Source organism: Dromiciops gliroides, chromosome 6 (assembly GCF_019393635.1).
Source record: "Dromiciops gliroides isolate mDroGli1 chromosome 6, mDroGli1.pri, whole genome shotgun sequence".
In the NCBI taxonomy this organism is placed as follows: Eukaryota; Metazoa; Chordata; class Mammalia; order Microbiotheria; family Microbiotheriidae; genus Dromiciops; species Dromiciops gliroides.
Window position 1 is genome coordinate 194,050,957 of NC_057866.1, and position 13,135 is coordinate 194,064,091.

The window sequence follows — 13,135 nt, forward strand, 5'->3', positions numbered from 1 at the left end:
CTATATAGAAGATCAACCAATCAAACAATTGGCATTTATTAAACACCTACTAGGAACTGGGGATACAATGACAAAAATTAAATGCCCCACCTGTTTGATCCTGGGAAGCAATGTGTACACAGCTAGATTTATACAAAATCCATACAGGGCAATTTTGAGGAAGAGGCACTAGCAACTGGAAGATCAGGAAAGGCTTCAGGTAGGACATGGCACCTGAACTAAGCTTTGTAGGAGGCCAAGGTTTCTAAGAGATGGGAGTGAGAAGGTCACATAAAAGCGTGGAAATGGGGCTAGAATGACAAATATAGAGAACATGTAGATTAATTTGGCGGCAATGTGTAACAGACCTGAAAAGGCGGACCAGAGCCAGTGTTAAGGACTTGAAATGCCAAACTGAGGAGTCTGCATTTTTCATAACAGCAGTAGGAAGTCACGAGAGTTTTTTGAGAGGGGTGGTGGCATGATCAGAGCTGTGGTGAAGCATATCACTTTAACAGCCATGTAGAAGATGACTTAGAGACTGGAAACTGGAAGGCCAATTAGAAAACCACTGCCATAGTCCACACAAGAAGAGGTAGACCCTGAACCAGCCGGATGTCTGTGTGAGTGGGAAGAAGAGTACAGATGGGGAGATGTTTCCAGGACTGTGGATCTGAAAGTGAAAGGGACCTCTGAAGTTATCTAGTCTAAGGTCCAGGAGGTTGAGTGACTTGCCTAAGGTCACACACAGCAAAGATGGATACTCCACTTCTTAGACTGGCAAGATCAACAAGGCTTGGTACCAGATTGGACATTGTGAGTGAAGAAGAATGAGGTGTTGAGGAAGATAGATACCAAGGTTGTGTCTCTAGGTGACTGGAAGGAAAGGGGTTAGTTACCTCAGCAGAAATAAGGAAGTTCAGAAGAGGGGTGAGTTTGGGGGAATAATGAGTTGTTTTGGTCATGTTTTTGAGTTTGAGATGCCTGTGGGATAGCCAATATTATTAAAGCTATGATTTAAAGTATTAAAGCTATGAACTGCACTAAGACTTGTGAGACATCCTTGTTGTTGAGTTGTATCTGACTCATGGTGACCCCATTTGGGTGTTCTTGGCAAGATACTGGAGTGGTTTTCTATTTCCTTCTCTAGCTCCTTTTACAGATGAGTAAACTGAGGCAAACAGGTTTAAGTGACTTGCCCAGGGTAAACAGCTAGGAAGTGTCTGTGACTGGATTTAAACTGAGGTCTTCCTGACTCCAGGCCCAGCACCCTAATCCACTGCACCACCTCCCCCTTCGAGACATTCAGTATATGCTTAATAAAATTAATAGTCTTTTAGCACAGTACTTACACCTTTCATTTAATATCGCTTTATTTCTATGTGGTGGTAGTTCTTGAAAAAACCTTTTTTTTGTACTGTAGATACTTTCCAGATATGCTTTCTCTAAATCCTCCAAAGGGAGGGGATTAAATGATTCAGGGGATTGGTAATGGGATATGTAAGCCTTTAATTTATAGGTCACTGGTTCAAATGTACCTTGAGTTCATAGTAACCATAGTTGATTAGTCTGACAGTTGGTATTGTATCTCAGTTTAGTTCCAAGCAATCCCAGGTTCAAATTTCTTAACATCTCCAAGAGGATTTTTATCTGAAATCTCCACTGAAGGAATATAGTGACCATAAATGAAGACTGAATGGCATTCTCACCTGAACAGGTGATTTATAGAGATCTGGCAATTACAGGAAGAAACCTGGACAGCTAATAGCAAATGTGAGTGACACAATTCTGGTTAGAGCCCAGGACAACAAGGCCTTTAAAAATTCCATGGACTTGTGATTCCTCCTAGTTTTTCAGACATCCCCCAAATCCTTAAAATCTTATTTGCTATTGCAAATTAATCTTAGAAGTGTTTTAGACATTTCCACATTTTTTGGTTTTAACTATGAGCCTTAGTTTGCTGCAAGCCTACTTCTGACTCTGAAAATGTATAAATGCACCAATCTCTCAGTTAAAACTTTGTTGTAAATGCTTACTCTCATCCCCAGTAGAACAATACTCTCCTATATGAATTGACTTAATCCCCCAAATACTTTCACCATTGCCCCAGACTTGAGATGTAAGTTAAAAAACAAACAAAAAATTTTTCATTCAACTTAAACTAAAAGTAAATGTGAAGTAGAAGAGAGGTCTACCCAAATTATCCTCGGGTCTTTTAAATTTTTTTTGGTTCCTGCAGTATTGTTTTGCTAAATATGGGACAGGGTTGTTTGCTACTTCCTGGTATAATAAAGATGACAGCTTGTGCAGAAAGGAGAAAGAATATTTCCTTAGGGTGGAGACATTTGGTGTAATATTTACTGAAGGCCTGTAATGGAACACATAAAGGCATGGCCCCCCACTCTACGGATTTGGTCTCCTAAGCCTTTCAACAAGCAAATGGGGTGGGGGGAGGGGGGAGAAGATGTTTATAGAAATGAGACTACTAGAAACAGAGCCTGGGGATGGCTAGCGGAGGGGGAGGTCGGGGACGGGCTGCAAGAGAGAGACAAAATCATTTCTCCGTATAAAAACGGAGTCAAGTTCAGCAGACTCGCTAAGTTTCAATATTGCCTTTATTTGCAGAGTGAAAACGTGACATAAAAGGAAAGGAGGATGGTGGAAACTGACTCGCTTCTATCTCACTCAGGAAAAAGTGAAATACCAGGTTTTACCATTGAGCCTCTCCAGCCAGGCTAGGCAGCCCGATGTTTGCACAACTCACCTGGGCCTTTCAGTTACAAATCCACCTCCTTAAGGAGCCCAGTGAAAAAGAGAGAACAATCAATAAGAAAAAATCCTCCGGGCTATAAATCAGCCACGTGGAGCTGCTGCTGCTGCTGCTGCTGCGACCGCTCTAGACTTCCTGGTTTCACATCTTCCCTGCTAGGGTTTTGGGGCGCTGGGTTTCTGTAGGGAAGGTCACAGCCCAGAGTGGGCTAGCCCTCAAGGTGAAAATAGGGGGAACCGAAAGCCAGTGGTTTCTCTCTAAAGAAGTAGTTACCAATCCTAAGAAGTGGGATAGGGTGGGGAAGGGGAAGGGGAAGGAGAAGGGAAAAGGGAGGGGGGGAAGTTTGTGAAGCTTTGAGCAACTCCAAAGGCGCGGGGCTAAGGCTGTGTCAGAGCCAGACGCCGAGAAAAGAGGAGTTGGGGTGGGGGGCAGAAGAGGGTCGGGAGGGAGGGTGGGCTCTGCACAGCGGGAGGCAGGGGGGTCGCGGGTGGGCAGAGCTTGGCACGGCTCGGGAAGGAGGCTGGCGGAGGCGCGTCCACGCAGAGCCCCGAGAGCGGCGTAAGAGAGGAGAAGCTAGTAGAGGAGTCGGTGCTCCGAGCCCGGGGAAGCAGCTGTAGCGGCGGCGGCGGCGGGCTGCAGGGAGGGGGCGGCAGGCGGAAAAAGAGTTAAAGGAGGAAGGTGGAGAGCACAGGGGAGTTCCGGATCTGGGAGCTGCCAAGGGCAGGCAGGGAGTGAGCGGGGAGAAGGGAGGGGGAGGGAGGAGGAGGAGGAGGAGTGCAGCCCGAGGAGCAGGGCTGGAGGAGGGAGAGGGGGGTGGAAGGAGGAGGGAGGGAAAAAACCGTGGTGGTGGCGGCGGCGGCTGCGCTGGGGCTGGTGTGTCTCCCGCTGCTGCTGCTGCTGCTGCTGCCGCTGCCGCTGCCGCCGCCGCCGCCGCTGCTGCTGCTGCCACTGGAGGAAGATGAGGCTGAAGATCGGGTTCATCTTACGCAGTTTGCTGGTGGTGGGAAGCTTTCTGGGGCTGGTGGTGCTTTGGTCATCCCTGTCCCCCCGACCTGACGGCCAGAGCCCGATGAACGGGATGAGGGTGAGTGACCCCAAGGCGGGTGGGACCTGCAACTTGTGCGGGGGTTTAGTGCGTGTGGCGGGAGGAGGGGGCGGCGGCTGGGGGGGGGTCTAGGAAAGTGGGTGTCTGTCCGCCGCAGCTCCGCAGGTGGTGCTGCTGCTGCAGCAGCCAGGGAGGCGGGAGTGGGCAGCTCTGGGGGTATCCGAGCCCTCAGTAGCACCCCTTCCTCCACGCACACCCAGACCGTGTGCGAGCATCGCCTCCTCCTCTCGGCCCTGCCCCGCCCCCCTTATTCCTCCCCCCCCCCACACACACACTTTCCTCTAGAGCTTCCCCGCCCCCGGATTTCTCTACTGACACCGGGCGCTGCTGCTGCAGGAGTAGCGCCCGCCGGGGCAGCTTAGCCGGAGGGGGGGTGGGGGCAGGGCAAAGGGACAGTCCGGCCGGCCGCTGCAGCTGCCCGCCCGGCGCCCAGCACCCTTCTCTCCTGCGCCGTCCCGGCTCCGGCGCGAACGAGAGGCTGGTCCAGGCTGCGGCCTGCGGCGGCGGCGTCTGCAGGCCCGAGACGACGGGGAGATGCTGCCGCCGCCGGGGCGCGTGGGCCGAGCCCCTAGCTGGCCGTCGCGTCCAGCTTCCCAGATTCCCGGGCTCACGTTCGGAGCCCGGCGCCCCCCGCTGCGCGCGCGCTCCGGGGAGAGGGGGGGAGGAGGAGGCAGGGCTGCCGCTGCCGCTGCCGCTGCCGCCGCCGGCCACACGGGCTCCGGCTCTTCTTGCCCCAACGTCCTTCGCACCCCGTGCCCACCACTCCCTGCCCGGGAGAAAAGGGATGGACTGTGTGGACAGGCCTCTTTCTCTCGCACCTCCTCATCCAGGGAGAGAGGAGCAGGGGGAGGGAGAGCGGTCCTGGGCATGATGGGAGGGGGAGCTTCTCCTGGGCACTTGGCCCCAACCTCCTTCCTCGCCCTCCACCCGAGTCTGGGCAGCAGTGGGGGTCCTTGCTCCCGGTGTGAGCCTGCTTGAGTTTGCAAAGGGAAGGGACCGGTCCGGCTGCCAGTGGGGATGGGGGGGCGGTGCATGTGAAAACTCGACCACCTCCTCCAGGGAGCTCCCTTAAGGCAGTCTACCGGAGGTGCCCGTCTCTAAGTATCTTGTTTGTACAGTTGTTTGCATGCTTTCTCCCCCATTCGATTGTGAGCTCATTGAGGACAGGAACTATTTTCTCTTTGTATCCCCAGTGCTTGGCACACAGTAGGCACTTAGTGGGTGCTTGTTCACTTGATCGATCCGGCTCTGTCCGATTACCACCTGAGTAGGAGTGGAGCTACCCGCTCAGAGTTCCTGTTGTCTCCTGTTGAGACTGGAGGCTCCCTTAGGGACACATTTGTCTGCCCGGCTGAAGGCGAGAGTGTTAGCTTTAACACTCGCTTGCTTTTGAGGGTTTAGTCAGACACCTTGAAACATTAGTTACAGAAAGCTGTGCTCTACTTGGGAGGGAGCTCTCCCTCCCGCTGATCTGTGCATCTACTGGGAAAGTTATAGCACTTGTCTGATGTATTATCCTGGAGCAGGTCATTCTGACCTCTGCAAGCTGAGCTAGCCCCTTTGGGTGGTATGCTGACCCAGTAGCTTTGTTAGTTTAACGTCTTTGAATATTCGTGGCCAGGTTGGACCGTAGGTCCAAGAGTAGGAAATTCAAGCCCTCGTCACCCCTTGCCCTAACCCTATCTTATCCTTTACAAAACTCCTCCCCATTCCCAGAGCCTCAAGTAGCTCCCTGGTCTGAGTAAACTGAGGACTGAAACCGTGGGAGAGTTCCTAGGAGAGAACCTTAAGTAGAGGAAGGTGATTAAAGGAGTGTCATATTTTTTAAAAATTGTATTATGGACACTATTTGTAATTAGATCTAATGCTGACTTCCAAAAAATTATCCTTCAAGGGAAATTGGGTCGTGATCATATACAATCAGTTTGCTGCAAAAGCATGATAGATCCATCCTCTAAGGTGGGGAGTCAGAAAATAAAATATAAAATTTAAATAAACATTTTAAAAAGATCTTTTACTCTTTCCTGACATTAAGGCTTAGAAATGAAGGCAAAATTAATGTGCTTTTGGTAGGAATTTTTATATCACTGCAGTGGAATCCCTTTATGATGCTTGGGGGTGTGTGAGCATAACCAGGGGCCAATGCCTGCCTTTACTAGGTGCTCCCCTAAAAACAAAATAAAACCCAGAAGCCTTCATTTCTGAAGGGCATAATTTTATAAGCTCTTTGTTGCCTTCTCAGCCAAAGCAGTGTTTCTTCTGCATAGGCCCATTGATCAATCAATAAACATTTATTAAGGATAACTGTGGGCCGGGCACTGTGCTAAATCCTGTGGGTACAAGGGGAAAAAAGACAAAAGACAGTTCCTACCCTCAAGGAGCTTACATTCTAATGGGATAGTCATTGAAAATTGGGTTGCCCTGTGTCAATAACAGAGGTGGAGTTTATTCAGGGATGCTCAGAAAATTTAGGGTTGGATCTTAGAGATTATTCAGTCCAATTTCCCACACACACACACACACACCCCCACACTTTACAGATGAGGAAACTGGCTAACAGTTGAAGTGCCTTGCCTAAACTTGGGTTTGAACCTAGGTCCTTATTCCAAATCCTGTTTGCTTTTTATTATACTAGCTTCCTGACGTGGATCTGACCTTTGGCCAACCTGAATCTGTAATGAGGCGGTATAAATTCAGCTCTCCTTCCTAAGCTCTTTTGAAAAGTCACCTTATTAATGATTAGTATAACCTCTTAAGTGCTGATTTATGGTGACTTTAATAACTGTTTAAGTAGAATAACACCACCTCTTAATCAGTGACACACCTTACCCAATAAGATCCGTCATTCCATTCAAGGTGTAATTTCTGCATTTTACCAAAGATACCAGTTCATTAAGCCTTCAAAATATCATTAAGATAACAAAAATTGTCTGAAAAGCTGAAACCCCTCATTTAGCTGTCCATTCGGTGAGCCTGAATTGTAGATGTAAGCACTTATTCCATCACTTACGGGGGTTGTATCATCCTGAATGAAGAAACATTGATTTTCCTTTTTTTCCCCCCAAAGAAAGTTGGTTACTGTCACCTAAAAAAAGCTAACTATTCCCTTTATGGTTTTAGTAGTGCCAAGGATAGGATGGCAAAATAATTGGATTTAAATAATGCTTTAAAATTTTCCAAGTGCTTAGCACTGGGCTTAGAGACAGAGAATTTGAATTCAGATTCCACATCCTTGACACTCTCTAAGTGTGAATGTCACTCTCTGATTCTCAGTTCAGTTTCCTTATTTGTTAAAAGGGAAAGTCGGGGGTGGTTGGGAGGAGGGAATTGAAGTAGATAATAGGATCATAGCTTTAGAGGCAGGAGGGACCTTAAAGTTTTATGTAGCCCAGTGCCATAATGTTACAGTTGGAGGAACTGAAGTCTAGAGAGGTAACTTGTGCAGGTAGCAGGTAGCACCCATGGAATTGAAATTCAGTGCTTCTTCCATTATAATATGCTTCTTTCAAATGACCTCCTCAAAAGATCCCTTCCAGTGCTGTCCATTAACCTCTCTACATTATCTAATTTGAGCCTCACAAAACAACCTTATCAGTTTAAGTAGTTGTTACCTACAGGTAAGTCAGATTTGGGATTTGAACTCATCTTCCTATTTCAAAGTCCAGAATTTGACCTACTATTCCCAATACACTCTCTCAAGGATCCCTAATATGAATTCCTGAAAGTGAACTTTGAGTTGTATACCCCTGTCCTCTGGTTACAGAGAGGACAACAGCTGCCAAGGCTACACATGTGTCAGTTTTACAAGTGTGAAAAATTCACTTAGAATTATTAAATAAATAAAAGTCCTTCCCGGGCTGACACCGGGCTTTAGCCCGGAGTGAATTATTATGGTTGAGTTATAAGACTCTGAAAATAGAAGTTTATAATGGAAATGTTGACAGACCTTCGACTTCAGCAGTTCTGCTATAATAAATTGAGTACCAGTGAAGTTACAATGCTAACTGATGTTTCCTTCCATTTGCAGCTGAAGCTGCTTTCTAGCAACTAAAAGTATGTAGGGTCAGATGTCACGAAGCTTAATCAGTAACTGCCAGGAGTTCAAGATTGTTTATATGATAAGATAACTAATACAGGTTTGAAAGGAATACATGGTATTCTTCCTCTTTAGAGTTGGATCAACTCTCAGTAGTGCTTCCAAGTTCAGATATTTCAAAAAAAAAAAATTCCCTTTGTTAAATAATGTTCAGGTGGAACCTGAAAAACTCTGACCGTGACCTTTTGTTGGAGATGGACTCCTTGGTGGCCGAGCTGTTGCCGGAGCCCTGTAGAAATCAGGGCTGTATCTTTTTCTGAGTGTTTAAGTTATCACCACCATCCTTCTAGTTCCCCAGGCATTCTCTTCTGCTCCCTCTGTAAATGTGTAACCAAGGGTCTATTGGTTCTTCTTTTCTGACTGTCTTAGGTTTATTTCTTTCATTACATTTTCATTGTTAACCACCATCTAATTCCTACCCTTATCATCCCCTGCTGGAACCAGAATAATCTCCCTAAAATATTGTCCCTCTATTGCTTAAGAACCTTCAACCTGTTCCTTATCCATTAAGGTCCTAAATCCCTCAGTTTACTGCTCGAGACCCTCCAATCTCAGACTTGGCCACTTTCAGTCAAACCAGCCTTCTTCACCATTTCTCCCCTCACCATAGTCCATATTAACTCATTGATCTTAACCTTGGCTTATACATTCCCTGCCTTCTTACTCTTATCCATCAGTTGACATTCTTCAAGATTCAACTGATTACTTGTCTTTTGTGAAATGATCTCTTTTTTTATTCTGAATTCCTGTGTATGTATGTGTGTGTGTGTGTGTATACACATACACACACACACACACACACACAGATGTATTTGCATGGTTTTTATTTGCCTTGAATTGTTTCTTAAATGTTTGGAAAATAAAATTCTATTCAAAAAAAATTAAAAAATTAAATGTTTGGTGTATCTATTTCCAACCTAAAAGAGAGAGGAGAGCCGTGTTTTTTTGTTTGTTTTTAATTATCCCCGTTAGCACAGCTCCAGGCACATAGTTAGGTGTGCGTTTTAATTTAGAATTTCTTAAGTTAGTAAGGGAGTTGGATCAATTTGTGTCATCACTGTTTTCTTCTCCCAACTCTTAAATATATAAATCATCAAATCAATTCTAGAAGGTACTTTAGAGATGGACTTGTCAAGCGATTCAAGCTCCTAACATTAGGAATATATACATTATATCATTTAGTCCTCATAGCTACTCTGTGAGGTAGGGTAATACAAGTGGCATCACCTTTTTACAGATAATGAAATTGAGGTTCATAGAAATTAAGTGAGTTGGCCAGAGTTGCCCAAATAAATGGCAGGAACAGTATGTAAACTCAGGTCCCATGTTCTTGTCCACATTACAAGTTTCCTCTCATCTGTTTTCTTAAATTTGTAATTTTCACTGCATAATTCCATTTACTTGTATTTGTGTTCTATTAATCAGACAATATTTAAATAACTTTGAGCTCATAATAAGTATCTAATACATTTTACTGCCAAAACTTAATAAATAAATGAAAATGCATAAATTCAGCTCTATTTGCCAGGTATCGTGCATTAGGGATACAAATATAAAAAGTGACGTCCTTGCCCTAAGAGCTTACATTCTAATAGGGGCAGAGAGTAGACATAGGAAAGTGGTAACCTAGAATGGGAGTTAGGGTCTGGGGAGCCACAGAGAAACTGAAGTGACTTACTAGCAGTCAGTTGCCAAGCCCTTTCCAGTACTAGTACTGTTGATTTGATAATGGTGCCCAGCAAGAGGTGAAAAGTGATGGGGTGTTGGAGGTTTGTGCAGAAAATGACCTTGGTGGATAGTTGGGTGGAATATGAAGGTGAAGCATGGGCCAGCTCATAGAGGTAGACGACCAGTCAACACCAACCTTTGTGCAGAGATAAGTGAATTAACCTCTCCAGGGACTGGAGACTTGGATCCTAGGGGTTCATCTTGGAGGGTGTTTGCTGGTCCAAGTGCCGAGAAACTGATGTTAAATTAGTCTGGGTGGACAGTTGTAGGGGGACATCAAAGTGAATCTCCAACTTCCTTAAAAGCTTCCAAATTCTGCCATTTATTAATACTGTATTTTTCCATCCTATCAGAAACCAAGTATGTCTTAACAAATGTTGTATTTTCCAAATAGTTATCCAGGTATAGGCTCATGAGCCTCCCTTTTATATTGATCCGTGACTAGCCACTTTTGATAATGTTTATCTACCAAATAAACTCTGTAAAGGTTATGAAGAAGTCTAACATCATTTTTTAAAACTACAATTTGGTTTAAACAAATAAGAGGCAAATGATGTCGCGGCAATACATGAGAAGTTGATAAAAGACAGGTGAATGGAAAGGGTTTGGTAGCCACCAGAAAAATTGGCTTCAGATTCAGCAACAAAATGAGTGAAAGGTGAGGATTCAAAGATCTTTTAACTGTGCCAGATGAACACACTCCTATGATGGTGGTAGTGGGGTTAGAATGTGGGCTGAAACCTTGTAAACTGCAGCATGGAAAAATAACTTAAAAAAAATTTGGGGAGACTTAGCAAAGACCAGAGGTGAATGAGACATACATAATTTAGATATTGATTTGGTTTTGCCTCGATAATTTGTTCCAAAGAGGGGGATCTATGCCCAGGAAGGAATGAGTTAGTGGTAGTGATCGTGATTTTTTAAAGCAGCATCAATAAAGGATTTTATTCACAAAAATTCAGGAGACAAACAAGGAAATGTTGTTAGTGCCTTGTTAAATTTAATATACAACCAAAGAAACGAACTGTATATAACAGAATAGGTTCATATACAGTCCTTTTTTGATCCTTATATAATCAAGTGTTTGTGTTTGATTAAATTAATAAAAAAATTTTTTTAAGATCCCAACTTCTAATTTGTTGGAGGTTTATCATGAAAACAAACAGCAAATAACACATCTTGAAGATTTACTGTATCCAGGAAACCTTCGATTTAGGCTCAATAATTATAATTTATTTAATAATTTAGCTTCAATAATTAACCTTCCAAGATTGACCACTAGGAATAATATTGGGAAGCAACACAGTCGAATGAGAAAGGGTATTGAATTTGATTAAAAGAACTGGATTCAAATCCTGTCACTACCTTGTGTAAATCACCTAAAATTTTTTAGCCTAATCTGTAAAATGGGGATGGGGAGTGTCTATGAGCTTTTTTTGGGGGGGGGGGCGGCGGTATCACGAACTCCTTTGCATTCTGAAACCTATAAATCTCAGAATATTTTTTAATGAGTAAATAAAATTAGAAAGCATAGACTTACAAAGGAAGCCAACTATATTGAAAGTCATTTATCAAAGTATTAAACAATAAAAATATTTTAAAAGATATTCTTGGACTCCATAAATAAATACACAGACCTCAAATCATCTAGATACAGTCTTGAATGAACGATTTCTCAGAGGTTCTATGATCTTGTGTAAGTAAAATTAATGAATACATAGGTTTTTTTAAAAACTGCCACCTGAATTTAAAGGATAGAGTGGGCTGATAGGTAGTGCTGGAGTCAGGAGGACCTGAGTTCAGATATGCCCTTAGCTAACCTACTGGTTAGGTGATGGATCCTGTGTAAGCCACTTAACCCTGTTTGCTTCAATTTCCTCATCTGTGAAACAAACTGGAGAAGGAAATGGCAAACCACTCCACTATCTCATGAAGAGTAGGGCTTGACTAAACAATTTTAAAAAAGGGATAGATTTAGGTGTATTCTCTTTGGGGGGAGGGAAGGAAGGGATTGTCTCAACAGTCTAGGTAAATTTTTATTTTTGGATAGGAAACATATAAGTCACAAAATGCCTCGGCTTTTCTCCTTCCCCACTCCCCACCCCTAACCTCTGGTTCACCTTTAGAGAGCAGTTAGTTTTGGACCTTCACATCTGCAAGTCTTGACCTTAAGCAGTATTCTCACTCCCATCCCCTGGTGTTCTGCATTTCCTTGTATCCCATCATCCTGCCATTTCTTTTATTTTTGTGGATAAGAGGCTAGAAGGAAAGGGTTTGGGAAATGATGTAATCAAGATGGTAGTGAGAAGTTGGTAACTATAGTGGGTGCAGCATAAATGTCAGTCACAATATTAATAATTTCCCTTTCTCTTTAAAGAGGGCCCTGTGTATTCTATGGTGGCCCTCTCTAGGGAGGGAAAGAAAAAAGAGATTTACATGATAACTATATATATACATGGATATATATTTATATATACTAGCAAACTGTACATAATAGATTTCTAGTTTCATGTACCTTTTTATTATACTATATTATGGAAATGCATGTTTTATTCCATAAATTAAAAATTAAATAAATGTGGGGGAAAAAGAGGACCCAGTTTGAGCTCTTATTCTTGGGATATGTGCTAAAGTGGATAGGGAGGTGGGATTTGTTGTGGAGTTAAGGGAACCCCACCACCACATCAGAAGCTGCAGCATTTGTGATCTTAGAGTCTTCTCAGTGCCAAAGCACCTGGCCCATATAATACCAACCCACGACCTTAGCCTCATTAGCCCTTGCTTGTCGCCTTGATCTAATCAACTAGAATACCTACCTCAGCTGATAAGGAGGCTGATGAGAACAGTTTCATAGGTTAAAAAAAAAGATTATTGAAGATTTTTCTTAAAAAGCTGTAATTATTAAGAAGTAAATTAAAGAGAACTTTTTTTAAGTTCTTTTGTTGTATAAATTGCATGTCTGAGCAATATTGTCAGTTGAGCCACCTGGCACATTACAGGTAGTAGTGATCTTTGGTTTCCCATGTGGATTAGATCTCTCTTTCCTGTGCCACTCAGTTTGCAACGTGACGCCTAGTGACTTGCATTTCTGTGACCTGGTAAAAGCCTAAAATGTAAGGTTGGAGAAATAGGTTTCTATAGAAAATAGGAGGGAGTTTTTAACATAAAGAAATGGTACTTGGCCTATTACTTGAGAAGGAGAAAGAAAATGGCATCTTTTCCACTTAATATTTAAATAATCAAAATTTTATTTTTTACTATGAGATAGATGGTCATGATCCCCTTTTTCCCTTTCTCTCCACCTCCTCTCCAAAGGGGAGTAAGGCACCTAATCAATTGTAGTAAAACTCCATGCCCCTGAAGGTACATGGGTACATTTAACCAAAGATACTCAAGGCTTAAGTCTGTCGGAGAGGAAAATGCCCTTGTTGTTTCATTTACTAGACATCTTGAATAT

General features: G+C 43.7%; 1 protein-coding gene across 1 annotated transcript in view; it reads left to right on the forward strand.

Annotated features, from left to right (window-relative positions):
* Positions 1-3,604: 3,604 nt before the first annotated feature.
* The window catches only part of GALNT7 (polypeptide N-acetylgalactosaminyltransferase 7), a 194,623-nt gene continuing 185,092 nt past the window's right edge, over positions 3,605-13,135 (forward strand). Inside the window, 1 exon segment of the mRNA XM_043973515.1 lies at positions 3,605-3,833. Within this exon segment, the coding sequence (XP_043829450.1) occupies positions 3,708-3,833 (126 nt within the window). The 5' untranslated portion in view covers positions 3,605-3,707.